This window comes from Equus caballus, chromosome 1, assembly GCF_041296265.1.
Source record: "Equus caballus isolate H_3958 breed thoroughbred chromosome 1, TB-T2T, whole genome shotgun sequence".
In the NCBI taxonomy this organism is placed as follows: Eukaryota; Metazoa; Chordata; class Mammalia; order Perissodactyla; family Equidae; genus Equus; species Equus caballus.
The window spans coordinates 67213103-67232098 of NC_091684.1; the positions used below are offsets into that span (position 1 = coordinate 67213103).

The following is an 18996-nucleotide window of genomic DNA, read 5'->3' on the forward strand; positions in this document are numbered from 1 at the left end:
CCACCTCTGCATAGAAACTGTTACCAAAGTGGAAATGAGGGCTCTGCCCCAAGGGCCTTAGGCTACACTCATGAGACAGAACTGGGACACATGGAACTGTCAGAATCTATCACATAGAACCCTGGAAATGGGGGATGTCCCTGCACCTTTACTGAAGAGGAACCTGAGGCTCAGAGAGGTTAAGTAACTTGCTTTAGGTTGCACAGTATAGGATGGAACAGGATTGGAGCACAGGCCCAGCGTGCCTTCAGTTCCCTTGACTGCCTCAGAGGATATTCTCTAGTGTCTCCCAGACAACCTGTCCTGCTTCATGGCCGGGAACCTCCCGGCTTTTCAGGGCCACACACTCCCTTTATGGGACTAACGTAACTGGCCACATGACCTTGAGCATGCCCCCTCTCTCATCTCTGGGCTTCAGTTTCCCTCTCTGTGGCATAAGGGGCTGGACTTCCTGACCTGTGTGTTCCCCTGGGACCCAGGGTCTAGGTGTCAGATAGCCAGGCCCTGCAGGACAGCTTGAGCACCTTGCAGGCTAGGCCGAGCTGGCTGGGCCTGGGTAGCCAGCAGAGGACAGCAGCCCCTCTGCTTCTCACCCCAGCCTTTGTGGTGGAGGGGCCACTGAGGGCGCCATGCCCACTGGAGTGGGAGAAGCCTTCTCTGAAACACAGCAGACTGCTGGGTGAGCCCACCCTCCTCATCACCTGCCAGACCTACCTGACAGGACTTTCCTGAGGTTTCTCAGGCTGAGCCAAAGGAAGCCAGGGGGTGAATATGAGGCACCCTTGGGTCACAGGGTCTAGCTGAGTCCACTCTGCCACACCTGTGTTGTGTGACCTTCAGCAAGGCCCTGTCCTCTCTGGGCCAAGGTGAAAGGAGGCTGTTGGAGCTAGTGACCCTTCTGAATGCTAGGGCTCAGGGGACTTGGTGATAAGAGACACACCCAGGCCTGCAGAACAGACCTGGTACCTGCACCAGGCCTCTCTTTCTCATTTAGCTAGTTTTTTGTTTGTTTTTTTAAACCAGAGCAACTGAATTAGCCAGTATCGGCCAAACAGAGGGACCTTTGCCTTCCTGCCCTCAACCCAGGGCCTGAGGGTTCTCCTGCAGGTCAGGAGGGTTATGGCCTTAACCTTCTGTGGGCTGAAAAAGAAGCACTGTCATGCAAAGAGCCCAGACTTTGTAGCTTGTCACCCGGGATCAGATCGACTCCTGACTCTCTCACAGACAAGCTTTGTAACTGGGGCTGTTATTCATCCTGAGTTTCCTCATCTGTAAAACAGAGATAATAATGCTGCCTAGCTGTTGTGAGAATTTGGCACTTCACTGCTTACAAAGCCTTTACTTAGCCCTCGTACCTGGGAGCCAGCATTCTCATTACACTACTTGCCCGTGTTGAAGTTTCCTACAAACAGCAGCCTCACTGATGCACCAGTCTAAACAAACTGTGTGTGCTCACTTGCATCCACCCCAAGGCTCTGCCACCAAAGAGGGAGGGTGCCATAGTCAACATCTGAGCTGAAGTGACCCTTTTAGAATCCTTCTGCTTGCTCCAGAGAGTATCTGTCACCAGACCTGAAATATTCAACAGGCCATGAAGAATTAGGGGCCTTGGTTCTTCTGCTCAGACAGTGAGACTAACAGTGAGGATTCCCCTGTCCTGGGGTGGCCCAGAGACTCTGGAACACGGTGTGTGGTGAGGGGAGGTGCCGTGAGGACCACAGACAGAATAGATACTGCTGGCGGGAAGGAGGAGGGGAGAGCGGAAGCCTTCTGAGTCAGGGTTCTGAGCAAAGCTTCTGACCTGAGAAAGTCCTCTTCCCTTCCTGCCGAGGGGTTCCCAGGAGATAGGGCGGGGAGGCAGGGCCCGTTCCAAGGGGCTCTGGTGGTCCTGGGAGCGGGGAGTCCGCTGGCTTCTCCCTGGCTCACCATGGAACACTCTCTTTGGGCCTCAAATGTCTGTATTTTCTCAATGAGAGGGTTGGCCTTGATTAGTGATTTTCCCACTCTTTTTTAGCCCTAAAGCCCTTGTAATGAACCCCTGAAATATAAACCTATTTCAATAGCTACAGGGGCTGACCCAACCCCATGGCAGCCTGAGCGCCCTGAGCCCCCATGCGCCTCTGGAGCAGGCAGTCTCTGGACCAGACGACAGTCTTCCCTTCTCAGAAGAATGAGCCTAACGTCTGGGAGCACTCCTTTCCCAGTCAGCCTTGGCTGCCCCAGCTACTTCCTAAAGCAACTCCATTTCCAAGGCCCATCCTGCTTCTAAGGAAACCTAATTTTGCTGCTGTAAATGAGGAAGGTGGGCAGGAGGGAGCAGATCTGGCCATCATGGGACACCTGGGAACGGGCAGTGAAGGAGTGCAGCCTGATGGGCGCGAGCCTGCAGAATGATTCATGGGGCCCCAGGAGCACCCTTCCCACACTGCCCCACAGGGACTGCCAGCCCTCCCAGTCCCTCGCCTCTCCCCCTTCAGGCCTGTACTTCTGAGGTTCACAGGAGATGCGTGGGACCTCCAGCCTCAAAAATACACAGCTGTTGGCAAACTTCCACTGACGCTCCTCCGGAAGCCTCCTGGATGTCGAGCTGGTGCTTGGTGCTAGAGAAAGGCCCCAGGCCGAGCATAGGAGCCCTGCAGTTTCTGGGCTAGAGTCTGAGAGGCTGCAGGGCGCTTGGCATGGAGCTGAGTACTGGGGAGCATTAGGCGTGTCCATCTGGGGAAGCCTTAGCAGTCCAATAGGCAGCTCTGAGCCAAAGCTCTACGGGAACAGCGTGTCCTAAATCAGTGCTCTCCTTAGGTGCAGATTCTGACTCAGGAGGGGCCAATGCCGCTGGGTGGGGACTGTGCCTGGAATAGTGAGGATAGCGAGAGCCCCACCAGGGTAGCTGCAGGAGGTCAGTGGGCTTGGGAGACTTCCTGGGGTCCAGGGACTTGGAAGGGAGCTTGAAGAGCTGCCCTGGTGGAGCAGAGACCCTGGCCTGGGGCTGTCCAAAACATGGTGGTACAGCATCCCCAGCCAACTTCTAGAATGTGGCCAAATTTGAGCCCTTGAAAGCGGCAAGGCCTGGACTTGGGTCAGGCCCATCACCAGACTGGAAACCCTGAGGACAGGGGCCGGGATCCCAGGGCCCAGCACAGAGGAGGTCCTTATCAGTGTTTGCTGAGTGACTGACAAGGCACAGTGTGAGTCCAGCTCTGCCTGATCTTGGGGACCTGACTTAGCCTGCCCACCTATAAGATGGGCACATCCATCACTCTGGACTCAGAGGCCTGCTTCCGGCAGTGACTCACCCTGCGCTTCCTCCCCCTCTTGCCGGCAGGTGGTCAGTCGGGTGGCAGCGCAGCAAGGGTTCGACCTGGACCTCGGCTACAGACTGCTGGCTGTGTGTGCCGCAAACCGAGACAAGTTCACTCCAAAGTCTGCCGGTAGGTGCCCTCTGGGGGCTCACAGATGTCATAGGAGGTGAGAGGGAACCGAACTCTAACCCAGGGCTGTCCACCACCCCTGCCGGCTGGCACCTCGGTTCGTCCAGGTGTGGCAGGAGGCTCCCAGGAGCAGCAGCTCCTCCACCGGGCTCTGAAGGCCACAAGTGGGGCTTGTCCACCATTTCAGGAAGTGTTCTTACCTCAGGGCCAGAGAGGGGCCCAAGACACACCACACCCAACAACAGGCTAATGGGAGACGGGCGTCGTCTCATTTCTTCACCACAATGACCTGTTGGCATAAGCACTGTGATGTGATCATCCCCATTTTACAGACAAGGAAACAGAGGCTCAGAGAAGTTGAAGAGATTTCCCCAAGTCACACAGCTGCAAAGTGGCAGAGCTGGGATTTAAGCCCAGGCCTGTACTCCAGAGTTGGCATCCTTAACCCTGACACTCCACTGTTTTCATTCAAAAAAATTTTATTTAAAATAAAACACAAATTAAAATAAAAATGAATCAGTACATTCAGAGTTCTAAAAGCCTGCTCTGTGTAGTATTCTCCATGGCAACTTTGTCACTACAGGGGACCTCCTGACCCCATATTAAACAGAGGCCATGGAGGGTACCAGGCGGCTTTCTGTCGGTGAGGGCTGTGAGCACACTCAAGATACAGCTGTACATTTCCCACCATCCTCATGACCTTGCTTAAAAGCAGGGGGTGCCGGGTAAGTTTGAACTCTCATAGCCCTGTGACAGTTTAGCCCTGCCACTTGCTGAGCGTGGTCTCTGAGCCTCAGTTTGTCTCCCTGGGAAGGTAGGAATGACAATGAGACCTACCTTGCCGGGGTCGTTAAGTTCTAGGATACAGTGCCAAGCACAGTGTCTAGATGTTGTTAGCATTTTTTATCAAGTCAGAACAATTCATTGAAAAAGAAAAAATCAATTTCCTCTGTATAACAATAAAATGGACGTTTTCTCTGAATTCATCTATCAGTTCTTTGGAGTATATATAGAAACAGCCTTAATGAAATTGTCTAAAGGATGATGTGTTTTCCTAAATCTGCTCAGCCCATAATCTCTTGAATGTGGGTTTGCGCTCCCTTCCACGTATGTTCACAGTCTGTGTGTACTGACTGCGGGTGGCTCATAAAAGGTGTGTGAAGGTCTTGTTAGCCAATAGCTCCTCTGAGATCCTTGACATGCCAGCCTCTGTTGGGATTTCACTGTTGCATTGAAATGTTTGCCAGAAAATGGTCTTGGAATCTCCTAAGTGACATCTATTCCTGATGGAATCTGCAGTTTTAATAATAACTTACGTCAATACAATTTTGACAAGGTAAAAATGGCTACTTATCCAGGAAACGTATCCATCAACGTCTCTGCAAGTGCCCGCCCTGTGCAGGCACCCTGCCAGGGCTGGGTTATGATAAGGAGTAAAACAGACATGGCCCCGCCTCGGGAAAATTACAGCCTAGAGCAGGGTCGGCAACATCTTTCTGTAAAGGGCCAGATAGTAAATAGTTTCAGCCTTGCAGGCCATGCGAAAGCAAACGTAGGCAGTACGTAAACAAATGAGGGGGCTTGCTCCAACAAAACCTCTTTATGAAAGCGGGTGATAGGCAATAGTTTCCTGACCTCTGGTCTAGAGGGAGAGGAAAACGGTGATCAAATAACCACAAGTGTATGTGTGTGCGTGTGCATGTGTGTAAATTTGAGCTGTGATAAGTGCAGTGAAGGAAAAGTCAGGGATGCCATAAGACCACTTGGGGGTAGGAGAAGGCTTCCCCAAGACCCAAAAGTTGAGTAAGAGTTGAATAGGTGAAGAAAAGGAGGAAGAGCTCCTTCCCAGGTAGAGGAAACAGCCTGTGCAAAGGCCTTGAGGTAGAAAGGAGCACAGCTTTTTAGCAGAACTAAAAGAAAGGCAGTGGTCCCAGGACGAGCCCAGAGGCAGAAGTCAGCAGCGGTTAGACACACAGCACCTGTCTTGAGAAATGTGGTCTTTGTCCTAAGAGTAACCAGAACATGGCCAAATTCTCATTTTGCAAAGATCGCTCCAGCCACAAAAGAAGAACAGATTGCGGGGGCATTGGGGGGAGGATGCAGAGAGTCGGTTGGCAGATTGCTGGGGACATCAGGATGGCTGCTGGACCAGGAAGGTTCTGCTTCATCTGGAGTGGAGAGAAAGGGATGAATCCAGGGCATGTGTCAGAAGCAAAGCCAGGACAGGGGAAGCGTGGCCAGAGTGACAGGAGAGGAACAGAAGGATACATTGTCTCAGAAGCCCCAGCTACTCCCCAGCGGGGAGGAGAGGGTCAAGTCCCTATGCAGCCCTCCCTTGGGGGGTCTCATGCTCCTGCTGGCGTGTGCTGGGTGCCTTCTCATATTTGCTGCAATGCCCAGCTTTGTGAGACACAGGGTATTATCTACATTTATGGGTGAGGAAATTGAAGCTCAGAGAGGTCTTGTGACTTACCTGTTATCACACAGCTCATAAATGATAGAGCTGGGACTTGAACTCATGGCCTCCTGACTCCAGGCCTAAGGCTCTGTCCATTCCGTCACAGCTGACTCTGAGGCTGGTTGGGGACCTAGACTTAGGAGGCCCCTGTTCTGGAGCGGGAGCTGGGCAGCCACTCCATTCCAGAGCGCCCTTCACCTCACTCAAGTCTCTCCAGCACAGCCTACTCTCCTCTAAGTGGTATTTCCAGCATCACTTCTCCTGAAACAAAGGATTTGTTCTTTCTTCCATCTGAACCCACAGCTCTTTACAGTTTATAGAGCTCTTTCTCATGTATTGTGTCTATTAAGTCATGTGATATGCCCTAGGCCCTGAGGTGAGTTCTCAGTACCCATTCTGCAGCTGAGAACACTGAGGCCCAGCAATGCCTGTGGCTTAGCTATCACTTGAATTCCCTTATCGGTGGTCAAACCCTCATCAGCACCAATAGCCGTGACTAACCACCTTTCACAGGCCACCCCCACCCTCTTGAGAAGTATGGGCCTCACGGCTCTCAGGATCCCAGCTATCCCCCTGCTTGGCCCATCTCCTGGGAAGGCAGGGCGCCGGTCTGAAGGGGAAGACTTCAACTGCTGGTTTCATTGGTGAGATAAAGTGCCTGCCGGGAGCAGGCTGGACCAGGAGAGGGGTGGAGGCCACGGGAGCAGAGCAATGACCCAAGTTCCAGAGGCAGCTCCAGCACTGGCCCCTATTTCGCCAGTTTGCCCACCTCCCAGAGCTGTGGCCTGAGCTGTAAAGAAGGATTATGTGCCCGTCTCACAGGCTGCCTGTGCAGATTAAATGAGTCCCTAATCGTGGAAGTGAGGGCCTGGCCAACACCTGACAGCAGTGGATGCCGCGTACATGCTGCTGCCCAGCCTGCCTCCTCGGCTCTGTCTGTCTTTTCCCAGCGTGATTCCCAACCTCTCTAAGGCCCTTTCTGCCCCACCACAGCTGTTTCCCACTGCTATCTCTCCCTGAGGTCTGTGGATGGTTGTATGCACCTTCCATAGCCCCACCTCTGGGTGCAACTGTGATGGTCCCTGTGGCCTCAGATGTGTGTGTGTAGTGGCCACACTGGCCACAGTTAGGTCCAGCCCGGCCTCTGCAGTTCTAGAACATGGGCTGTCCTCAGAGCTCCTGCAGCAGGCCTGTGTTGCCTCTTCACCCTCCTGTCTTTCCGTCTCGGTCTGGGCTCCCACTCTGTCTGACTGGCTTGTGATTACCTTCCCAGTCTCACCCTCTCCTATCTCTCTGAGGGCCTTTGAGGTTGTGTGTCTGTCTCAGTCTGTCTTTCCCTTCCCTGCTGCCTCTCAGACTTTCGCCCTGTGTGGTGTGTGTGCATGTGTCTGTGTCTGTGGGGGGAACGTGTGTGTGTGTCAAGGAGCTGTGTGCGTGTATGTGTGTGTATGTGGTGGTGACCATGTCTGTGTGTGTGTGCCTGTGGGTGTTTCTCCCCTTCTCCCCCTCAGTCTCCCCACCCCTTCTCCCGCTCCATCCCCCTGTCTGTCTCTTGTCAGGAGGCCAAGCTGGGGCCAGACATGGGATGAGATCACCAGGCTCGGTGCTTTGTCAGGAGAGATGGCAGGGAGCTGGGCTGGGCTGTGTGCACCCGCACTAGCGGGCTCTGGAACAGGAGCTCAGGCCTGGGGGCAGTGCTGTGGAGCGCGCGCACGCGTGTGCGCGCGCGTGCTTGTGTGTGTGTGTGTGCGTGTGTGTGTGTGTGTGTATCTGTAAGAGAGACAGAGACAGAGCATGAGCGCAGAGCAGACACTGCAGCAAACCACCCAGCCAGGCGTCTCCACGTGGGCCCCTCAGATACCCAGCCCCCAGCTCTTTGTTCTGGTGCAGCCTGTAGCCTGCATGCTCGCACGCGCACAAGCGCATACCCCATCAGGATCCTCCTCATCGGGAAGGTCCTTGGGGGCCAGCTCTCCCTCCCCTGCCTCCGCACAGAAGGTCACCTGCCTCGTGCCTCCCCTCATCCCCCGAGCTGCAGCACGCCCACCCCACCCCCACCTGCCACTGCGTGCCAGCCCTCAGCAACTTGGCAGCCAGCGCTGAAATGTCAGCCTCCTCGGCACCAAGCAGGCCCATGCCTGCTGGCTGTGTGGGTGCCAAGCACCAGGCAGTCGCCATGTCCAAGGTCCCCAAGAGTCCTCTACGTGCCTCAGCTACTATCCACACTTGGATGATTCTGTGTTCCCGCAGCTGACCCCTGTGAGCAGCCCAGTGGCATGTTAAAACAATAGAATAGGGAATGCCAGAATCCAGGGGGTGGGGGGCCCAGGGCCCAGAGAAGGGGAGCCCTGCCTCAGGCCACAGCAAGGCAGGGCAGAGCCCCGCAGAGAGCCCCTCCTGTCTCCCTTGAGGTGGGTCAGTGATGGCTCTGGGCTCTCATCTGGGAGAGGAGAGGCACAGTGCTGTTGGCAGAGTGGAACATGTGGAGAGAGCAACAGGTATGGGAGGTGCCAGGGCATCCCAGGGGAATCCTGGGAGAAGCGACCAGCAGGCATTTGCAGAAGGGACCAGAGAACTCAGAAGAGAGGTCAGGGCTGGAAGAGGCAGCCCCTGAGACCTCCGAGGAGGGGAGGCCAGCCTTCCTTAGGGATGAGCAGTGGAGAGTGGATGTCAGTCACCCACATGTGGGCTGGATGTGGCCCACGGATATCTGAGGTCTGACTGTTCAGTGGTTTTTAAAAATGTACATTAGGTGCCAACATTTGCTCTTTGGGAAGTTGCACTGTCAAGTCAAGTGCCTGGCTTCCATTGAATGGGAACCTTGGACCCACACCCATGACTGACTGGGTGGTGGCTGACCCCTCAGACGAATGCTGTGCTACCCCCATTGTCTGACACTTCAAGTGTTTTCCGCATTTGGAAACCCGCTGGGCCCTGTGGACATGTGTGTTTCTGTTCTCTGTTCTAAGCACACCCTCATATCACAATCCAGCAGCATGAGCCGTGAGACCAGGAGTGAAAACCCAAGCAGAGTGGATCACTTGCTGTGTGTCGACAAACACCTGCTTGGTCTGGTTTCTCTGATGTGCTGACAGCCCCCAGAGGAGCTGACAGCTGACCATGGAAAGGGAACTGAGACGTGCCCTGGGCCGCCGGCCAGGCTGGAAAGTGATGAATCAGAAAGGTCATGGGGCCCCTGCCTTGCCCCTCTTGGTCTGTGGCCTGTGGTCCACACAGGAGGGGCTCGGGAGGGGCTCGGGAGGGGCTGGGTCCCTCTTTGGAGCCTTCAATCCCAGGGAGCCTCTGCAGCAACTTGTGCAGCAATCCCAGGGCTCAGAAACAGACCCCAAACCTGGGGAGCCCTGTGCTGAGTGTCCCACCGTGTCAGAGGGTTGGAATGGGACACACTTCTACTCAGGACCCCTTAAGCAGGAGAAGGCAAGTCATTAACCATTTTGCTCTGTCTTTGGAAACAATCCTTCTTGCTCCCACCTTGTGGAATGGGGGGCTCTCAGACCTCCACGGTGGTGGGGACATTCCTAGCTTCTCTTGGAGGCCTGGCTCTTACTTCCACTTTCATGCACCCCTCCCCCCAGCCTCTCTCTACCCCAGAGTACACAGCCGCCTTCCCGTCATCGTCACCATCACTGGGGAGGACAAATGGCCTCATTCAGGGACACCCTGCCAGATCTGTCTCTCTAAGACAAAGCTGTGTGCAGTTCTGTGTGAAAAACGGCTCGAGGCTGTCCAGCGAGCAGCAGGGTGGGTGCAAATGCAGGGGATTTGTTAACGTTTGCTGGCTCCCCCAGAGAGAGCAGGCAGGCGGGCCCTCATGCTTGAAATGCCAGGCCATCCAGCTGGGTGCCTTGTCAAGGCCCAGGACAGACTTCCTCCTGGAGCCAACCCCCACGCCCACATCTGAGCTCAGCAGAGCTGGGATGGGGTTGGGATTTGGCTTCCTCCTGCTCGCCGCCTCTGGGCTCCAGGTCAGCTCCTACTCAGAAAAGGGCCCTGGATTTCATCATCAGGCCCCTGGGAACCGACTTGCGGTCAGCTCTGTTTAAAGGACGAAACCCGTTCACGCGCTCACCTCCCGCTGATTCATTGCTGTGGAAGAGCCCACTGGAACCCTTACCCACACACCCATTTTATAGAGGAGGAAACTGAGGCTCCAACAGGGAAGAGATAGACCCAGGTTACATGGCTTCTGGTGCTAGAAGTAGGACTTGGACCTCCAGACAGTCAGATCCGAAGAACAGGGAGCCATCCCCCTTCTGCATGACCTTGAGTGAGCAGGTGGGGTAGCTTGTCCTGCACTGTGGCTCCTGGCTCCCCTCTCCTCCCCCAGCTCCTTGAGGGTTGAGGTCTGGGATCCAATGGCCTCACTCTGCTCTTGGAGAGAAAGAACAGTAGGGAGGAGCCCACGTGACAGAAGGTTTGTGGACACAACATTCCCAGGCTAAGGAATTGGGAGGGGTGCTGCAACGACCCCTGGGTGTCCGGAGTAAACAGTGAGGGGGCAGGTTTGGAAACAGCTTCAAGGTCCTAGAAAAGGGAGCTGAGTATTTCAACGGCCACTCTGCAGCCGTTAAAAACAAGTTCTCCCAAGAATTATTACTATGTGGAAATGCTTATGACATAATGGTAATTTTCTTAGAAGAGTAACAAAATGGTATGTTCGGTATGACTTCAACCAGTTGCAAAAACAAACCGTACATTTTTTTAGGCACAGGAGACAGAAAACAGGAGGAGATATACCAAAATGTCAATTTACAGATAATGGGCCTATCTAGCTGGGGGATGAGCCTGTCTTTATTTCCTGCCTTTTCTACAGGGAGCACAGACTCTGTTTTTAAGCGGAAGCAGTGATGGTCTTTGTGGGTTCCTTTGGAGTTGGGCTGGAGCTGGGAGGGGTAGGTGAGACAGGAGCACGGTTGCCCAGGCTGGCTCCGCCGCTTCCCCAGCCTGCCTCTCTGGGTCTCCAAGGGCTCTGTGGGAGCCTCCTCTTCTGCCTGTGCTCTTCTGTGGGACCAGCTCGTCACTGCCTCCCCAACAGAGCCGGGCTGTGCAAGGATACGGCTGCCTGAGGCCCAGCTGGTGGGTATCTGCTTTCCAGGCCTGTCCAAATGAGAGCAGGTGGGAGGATGAGGGCATCAGCCCATGGCAGGGGGCTCAGAGGGTGAGACCCTGACGGGCAATGCAGAGCCCTCTCGAGATGGGGCTGCTTCTCTTAGCTGGACCCTCACAACCCTAGGCTGGAGCCCCATGGTTAACTCTGTGTGGCTGAGACAGTGGTCTGCAAGGGAGGGGAGCGATTAATGAGGCTCCTGGTGGGAAAGGCGAGGCTGCAGGAGGTGCCTCCATCAAATGATGTGGGTCTGAATTTGGGTCCCCCAGGTGCAGACCCTGCAACAGAGATTCCAGGGCAAGTGATTTATTTAGGAGGATCCCTGAAAACATGAGTAGAGCAGTGGGGAAGTGAGACAGGAGGGGCAGGAGGTCGATGAAAAGCATGTTGTTCAGCAAGATAGCTGCTGCGGGGACCTGCCGGGGAGCCCTGGGAGACTGGTGAACGCGCCCTCCATCAGCCTGAGAGTCAGGGACGAGGAGGTATTTACTGAGCATCTGGCACCAATGAGGGGTTGAGGGCGGCTGAGGGTCGGGGCGTGGGTGCTCGGCAAGGACGCCAGGCAGAGATGTGGTGCAGGCAGTAAGCAGAGGGAGTGATAAGGCAATAAGGCACTTTCCCAATTTCTGTCATTTGCATCCCGTCCTCATCATCCCTGCCATATTCCAGTCCCATTCATATTAGGATTATATTCTTCATATTGTTCCTCACTTATTTTGACTTCAAGATGGGAATTTTAAAAGGAAACTTTATGTCTTATATTGCTGCTATAACTGGCAGACCAGTCTCCCTTGTCACATTTAGAAACTAACTGTCAAAATAAAGACCAAGGCCTTTGTCTGGGTTTAGCTTCAGGTGCCTTCTCATAGCTAGAGCCCAGGCCAGCTCTCTGCCAGTGAGAAGGGGAGATGGGGATCTAGGGAGCTGAGACTGTCTTCCTTGAAATAGCAATGTCTCGAACGTGGGAAGAGAGCTGACATGGCAGTGGTTTTGTCACTGGGTCTGTGACCACCTACGCCGTCTTGGGGCCACACCCCTAGCCCACACTTGAGGGTACCTCAGTCAAAGAGTGCAGCCTTGAGGAGGCCACAGGGGCCTGGGTGCTGCTCTCTACCTCCGTCTCCCCTGGGCAGGCTGGGCCCTACCCAGCATCAATTTCCTCCACAGTCCAGTGCATCTACACCATTTCTCTACCTTCATGGCTACAGGAAGAATGATGAGGTCATGGGTGTGAGAATGCCTCTCAAGATAAAAAATACTAAACAGGAATTTTCAGGGCAAGGGGTTCTTGTGCCAGGCCCACTCCGCACTAAGCCTAGGGGCTCCATAAATGCACCATGCACAGTCCCTGCTCTCGGGGTTTCAAGTAAATGAATGCTCCCGTGCAATAGTGAGAAATGACAGTAATCCTACCCACAAACACAGCCCTCTGCACGGCCTTCCTTGTCCAGCCCCCCAAAATCCCCAAGGCAGGCTTATTCTCACTTGAAGAGGAGGAGACTGAGGCTGTGAGGGGTGGGGAGGGGGCCTCAGCAGGGCAGAAGTGGGATGAGAGCTCTGGCTCGCCCTGCTTCTCTGCAGGTTTCCCCCAAGGAGTGCCCAGCCGCCGGGGAGATGCAGGGCACAGAGTTATCACCCTACGGGCACCAGGGTTGTCACCCTGCAGCCAGTTCTGCCTTCCACCACCCAGCTCCAAGTGCATCTGAGATAAAGTTTCTGCCAAAACAGCCCCACTGCCCCATGGTGCCCTGAAGATGCCATGGCTGCCCGAGAAGTTAATAAAGCCATCGGCAGCAATTAATTCTGCAGAGGAAAGAGCCAGGTAAGAGGATTAAGGAAGGCAGAGCTTTGGTTTTAAGGTGGAGCTTAGCGTTCTCACTCCTGAGGAGGGATTTTGGGGGGATTCAAGGGGCTGAGAGGGAAATAGAGCAGGGGCTTGGCAGAAAGTGGGTGAGGTGGTCATGGAACTTTGTAAGCAAGCATTGCAAGCCACAGCCTTGTGAATACCTTCTTTGTTTTCCCTTTTCTTTTCTTTTTTTCTCCCCAAAGCCCCAGTACATAGTTGTATATTCCAGTTGTAGCTCCTTCTGGCTGTGCTCTGTGGGACGCATGTGCTCTGCATGGCCTGATGAGTGGGGCCATGTGCGCACCCAGGATCTGAACCAGCAAACCCAGGAGCCCAAAGCAGAGCGCAGAACTTAACCCCTCAGCCACCGGCCAACTCCTGTGAACACCTTCTGGGTTAAACAGATGGGAATTAACAGCCGTGCAGGTACCCCCAGGCTTGCTTATTTAGATTTACAGGGCCAGGGCAGGCATCTGGATTAGGAAAACATTTGATTTATGGCTCCTTTCAGTCATGATGATAGCAAGTATTTGGTCAGTATTTTCTCCGTCCCAGACACCGTGTGGAGCATCCATGAACTCACTTATCCCATGATGGCCCCAGGCCCATGCCTACTCCATTTCACAGATAGGGAAACTGGGGTTCAGGAAGACTGAGTAATCTGACCAAGGCCACTTGTCTAAAAAGAGCCAGAATTGTGATCTAAACAAGAATATCTGACCCTGAAGCCAAAGGCTGTCCCCTACTCTCTACGAGCAGGTTGAAATGAAGTCATGGGAAAGACTTCTTAATCACTCAGGAGAGCTGGCCAAGATCACCTGACGTGCATGCCAGGGGAAGTATTAAGTATTTGACAATGATCTGTCCTGGCTGGGAGGTTGAACCCCTCCCATCTTTGAGCTTGTCCAACACTCACTGTCCACAGACGGTGAGTAGCAGAGAGCCGGGCACAGAGGCAGCATTTGACACATCAGCTGCTATTATCACAATTTCCTGGTCAGCCCCAATTTCAAATATTTTTCCCAAAAACTATTCAGCTATTTCACAGAGAGGAGTAGTAGTTAAAAGTATGAATTCTGCCGCAGCCTGCTTGGGTGTGAATCCCACCCAGTCCTCCACTTGCCAGCTGTGTGACCTTAGAAAAGCCTCACTAAACCTCTCTGTTCCATGCTTGCCTCATTTGATAAGAGGGAATAATAATAATGCCTACATCATAGGCATTAAGTGAGTTAATGTACATATAGTGCTTTGAACGAAGCCTGGCGTATAGTAAGTGCTATATACGTGTTAGTAATCTTATTCCAACATGTTGGCATTCAGACTTTCTTGGGATGCCTCTCATACATGGAGGTAGCCCCAAACCCTGTCCTGACCCTGTGTCGTGTTTGGGGCTCTAGAAAATATGGAACCTATATGCATGGGTAAGGCCGAGGTAATTGTCAACCACACCCACCTCCAAGTGGGTAGGAGATGAGTGGGAGAGCCTGTTAACTCAGGTGGGGAACAGCCCCTTCCTGAGGCCCCCAGGCCAGAAGCCTGCAGCTGTCTCCAAGACAGCACAGACTCCCATGGGGTTAAGAGCACACCTCCTTTCCCCCAGGAAGAGGAGGCTGGCTCCCAGGAGGGCAGGCAGGCAGCCTGCAGCAGTGGAGAGTAAAGAGCTGGCTGAGAAATACTGGACAGGGCCAGCAGCACCCTGTCTGTGCCTTTGTCTGGGGACGTTTGAGGGCCTCTGTCTCACCAAGTCACCCTGCACCCCCTCCCAAAATTCTTTCAAGAGAGAAAGTAACATTTAAAGGCCCATTTATTAAGTTCCTGCTTCATGTTAGTACTGTGCTGGGTAGTGTATGAACATCAGCACTGATCCAAACAATGACCAACCCATTTTATAGGTTGGAAAATTGACGCACAAAGATATTTATTCACTTGCCCAAAGTAACTCAATTCCTTTGTGTAGGAAAGCAAGGGATGAGTGGGTGGACAGCTCTGAATGGATGGATATTTGGATGGTTGAGACTGAAGAGGAGAAGGACAGAAGGAAGAGAATGGGGTAGGAGGGGTGTGGACCAACACCTGCCCAACTCCAAGTGCATGCTTCTTCTCCTCCCTTGTTGTGCCTTCTCTTTCTGGGATCAGGCTCATTGTCAGTGTCCCAGGGCCCATCTGGCAAGCAGGGCCGGGGAGAAAGATCCTGGCCAGCAGACCCCTGCCCTCTTGCCCCTCATAAGCTTCCCGAGTCAGCGTGCACAGCAGAGTGAGGGCTCAGGAGGGGCCAGGTCCTGGGAACTGTGGGTCTCAGCCTGCAGTCTCCCAGCCCTCCTCACCTCTACGCTTTGAGATGCCCTCAGGTCAGGTCCCGCTAGCTTCTGGGATAGAGCTGATCTCTGGACATACAGAGCCAAGATCTGGAAACCAGAGTAGGGGCAGCGTGGGACAGAGGGTCAAGCTCAGGCTTCAGCATCAGGCTGACCTGGGCTTGGCTCTGCTCCGTCACTTCCATGCCATATGTGACCCAAGCCACATCTCCCAGCCTCTCAGGAAATGATGGGTACAAAGTACTTAACACAAGCCGGCATCTCAGAAGGGCTTTGTACATAATTCTTCTGATTATTAAGTCCTGAATTGCAGTACAGGCTCTGCATCCTACTTGTTGTGTGACTTTATGCAAATCATTTCACTGTTCTAAGCTTGGGGTCCAGTGGATCTAGAATCCAGGTTTCCTGGCTAGAGCAGCAGCAATTTCGTTTCCATGGCAACCCAGCTGCTTCTCAAGGGACCATCTGGATCATGCCACCCTGGCAAGGTGCTGCCCAGGCAACCAGGTGTTTGTGTTTTGCAGTGGAAGCTCTGCAAGGTGGTAATTCCCCTCACTGGGGACAGGGTGGCAGCCAGGCAGGTGGCTGAAAGGAAGCATCATCACCTTGGCCATGCTCTTCTGGGCTCAGAGAGAAACAGACCCCAGAGCTTGGCAATTCTGGCCAATGACTTTCCTTGAAGAGGTCTTAACAGATGCTTCATTATATTCCTAGACACATTTCCTGGCTTGTTTAGGCTGGCCTCCTGTAGGGAATTCCGAAGGACCCAGTCCCACCTGGTTGAGATGAAGAGTCACTATTGTTTTGGGCAGGAAACAGGAATTACCGGGGCTGGGGGTTGGGGGGGTGGAATTAGGAATCTGCCTTGCAAACAGGCACATAATTATAATGACAGCAGAAACTCAGTGCAAAGGATAAGCTAAATTCAGCCCTTCCACAAATGTGCATGGGTACCTATTATATGCAGACCTTGTGACTGGCACTTGAGTAACCCTAGAGATCGTCTGTACCCTCAAGGAGCTCACAGACCAGGACACGCTTAGGAAAAACACAGTGTCAACAGACCCACATCAGCAACAGAGGAAGCTGACAGGAGAGAATGTGGAACCTCCTGGAGCCAGCCACTTCCAGCAGGAAGCTCACAAACCAAACAGGGCTGGAAAAATGAGGGAGAGTCAGAGATAGCCACGCTCTGCCGTCACTTCAGGGAGGTGAGTCCCTTGACTCTTACAACAGCCCAGGAAGGAGAGCTGCTGTCCCCTTTTCCAGATGGGGATACTGAGGCTCAGAAAAGTGAAGTCCACGGCCAGGGTCACAGAGCTGGGGAGTGGCTGGGCCGAGATCAGAACTGGGTCATCTGCCTCCACAATGCACCTGTCAGGGCATGCTGCTCTCCTGGTGGGCTGCCAGGGAAGCACGCGCTGCCTGGAAGCCTGAGGCCTCTCTGAGCTGAGTCCGATAGTCCTCTGCCTCTCTGTCCTCTCTCTCTTTCCCTCTCTCCCTCTCCCTCTTTCTCTCCTCCATCCCCTCTTCCTCTCTCCGCCTCCCTCCTTTCTTCTCCCTCTCCCTCTCTCCTTTCCGTTTTCTCCTCCTCTCCTTGCTCTCCTTCGCTCTCCCTTTCCTCTCTCCTTCATTTCCTTTGTCTCCCCCTTTCCCCTTGGGACAGCAGCTCCATGCATCACTGATTCCACTGGCTGCAGCTCAGCTCTTCCCAGGAGTCACTTGCAGCCTCTTCCTCTACGCCCTAGGCTCACTGCCCGCAGTGCACCAGTCCTGGTCCTGCCCAGCTCCGGCCCTGGGCTACACCCCCAGAAATGCTTGCTGCTGTTCAGCACTGCCCCCTCCTGAGCACCCTCAGCCGAGGAAGTGACATAATTGCATGTATTCCCATTTCCTCCCGGCTCCGTGTGGTCTTGAGCCCTCTCTCAGATGTGTGCCCCAGATGTTTAGAATCACTTCCTCCCAATTAAGTGTCTGCCGGGAGGCCAAGAGGCAAGGGGCCCGCATGTGTGAAAGGCCTACATCTGTGCAAAAGGGACTTGGAAGAGAGAAAATGGGAATTCGCCCTCCCCATGCAGACGGCGGGAAATTGGTGTGCTGTTGAGCTCCGTGGGGAAGCTGAGCCCTGGGAAGCAGGCAGAGGCCCCATTCACTTGGCTGTGAGCCCTGTGGAAGCAGCTCCTCCTTGGTGGTCTCCAGGGAGAGGCTGGCGCACCCACCCCCTGGGGACGGGGCTTTTTGCATCTGGTTCTTCTCCTCCCACCCCAAATGGAGAGAGAACTGTGGGAGGAGAAAAACAAAAGAGGAGAAGAAAGGTGCAGCCCCTCTGAAGGGAGAATATAGGGAGTGAGAGGTGGCCCCAGGGGCCAGGTCCTCGGAGGCGCTGGTGCCCTGGGCCAGCCAAGACTAAGCTTCAGGGTCTGGGTCCCAGGCCCCCTCCTTGTGCGGAAGGGGCTGCCTCAGCTTGGTGTCACCGCCTGTCCGTGCAGCCAGGCGGTGATACAACGAGCAATGGCATGCAGGTGGAAGATTAGAGGGGGACTGGGGATTGGAGAGCCCAGCACCCCCATCGAGCAGCCACCGTACAGGGCCCACCTGAGGCCGTGAGACACACACCCACAACTGTCAGAGATTCCAATGCTGCGAGAAATCTGAGGGTTTTTTTTTTTTTTTTTGAGGAAGATTAGCCTTGAGCTAACATCCGCTGCCAATCCTCCTCTTTCTGCTGAGGAAGACTGGCCCTGAGTTAACATCTCTGCCCATCTTCCTCTACTTTATATGTGGGATGCCTGCCACAGCATGGCTTGCCAAGCAGTGCCATTTCCGCACCCAGGATCCGAACTGGCAAACCCCAGGCCGCCGAAGCAGAGCACGCAAACTTAACCACTATTCCACCAGGCCGGCCCCATCTCTGTGGTTTTCAATCATCAACCACCTTTTATTTAAGTCCCAGTGCTGGCCAGTCCAGCTGTGACTGAGGGCCAGCTCGCAGGTGGCCAGAAGAGACATGGGACTTAAATCATTGAGGACCAAGACAGGGACAGATGGGCCTGTGACTGATGGGAGGAGGAAGGGTTCATCTGTGGAGTATAAGGGACTGTATCATCTTCACTGAATACAGAATGACACCTTGTGCTGTGTTAGGAGGGGAGGGTTGGTACTGAAGAGTCCAGGGTGGCCGGGTTGAGGGGGACAGAGGACCCTTAGAGGTGTGGGAATCATCTGCATGACATGGCAAATGTCCAGCTGTGGAGGCTTGCCTCCTACTCCCCTGTTTTCAAGCTGTGTGACTTTAGGTAACTGACATAAGCCTCTCTGAGCCTTAGCTGTGGCATCGGGAAATGGGGCTAACCATACCTCCTCCATGGGGTTGTTGTGATGAGGTGTTGAGGATTAGCTGGGATGATGTGGGGATCTGTGCCCTGCATGCAAACTCAGTATCCATTTGCCACATCCCAGCAACTGAGGCAAAACAGGTGGGCGGATACTACCCTACCCAGTGAAATCAGGTGTGAGAGGAAGAAAGCTGGGTCAGGGAGGAGGACACTGTGTGTGGAGAGGAAAGGGGAGGCAGGAAGACAGTGCCCTTGTGGAGTACACAGGTATATAGTAAGTACCAAGTGTAAATAGTAAGTAGTATTGTTTTATTGCTACTGTTAGGCTCTGATGTGAATGCAGAGTGCGGAAGTCTTTCGGGATCCCCTGGCCCAACCCCCTATTTTTATCTGAGGATAGCTGGCCCAGAGGGAGGGAGCAATCTTTCCAGCATCCCTCAGCATACCAGGAGTGGGACTGGCATGATACAATACTCACCACTGATA

At 53.9% G+C, this 18996-nt stretch overlaps 1 protein-coding gene across 28 annotated transcripts in view; it reads left to right on the top strand.

Moving 5' to 3' along the window:
• Positions 1 to 18996, top strand: part of ZMIZ1 (zinc finger MIZ-type containing 1) — a 238649-nt gene that overhangs the window by 138845 nt on the left and 80808 nt on the right. For all 28 annotated transcript variants that reach the window (XR_011423454.1, XR_011423455.1, XR_011423446.1 and 25 more), the window contains one exon: positions 3323 to 3428. Coding sequence is in view for 24 of the 28 variants with exons in the window: in XM_005602517.4 (XP_005602574.1) it covers positions 3323 to 3428 (106 nt within the window). In the remaining 4 variants the exon portion in view is untranslated. The remainder of the gene's footprint in view (positions 1 to 3322; positions 3429 to 18996) is intronic.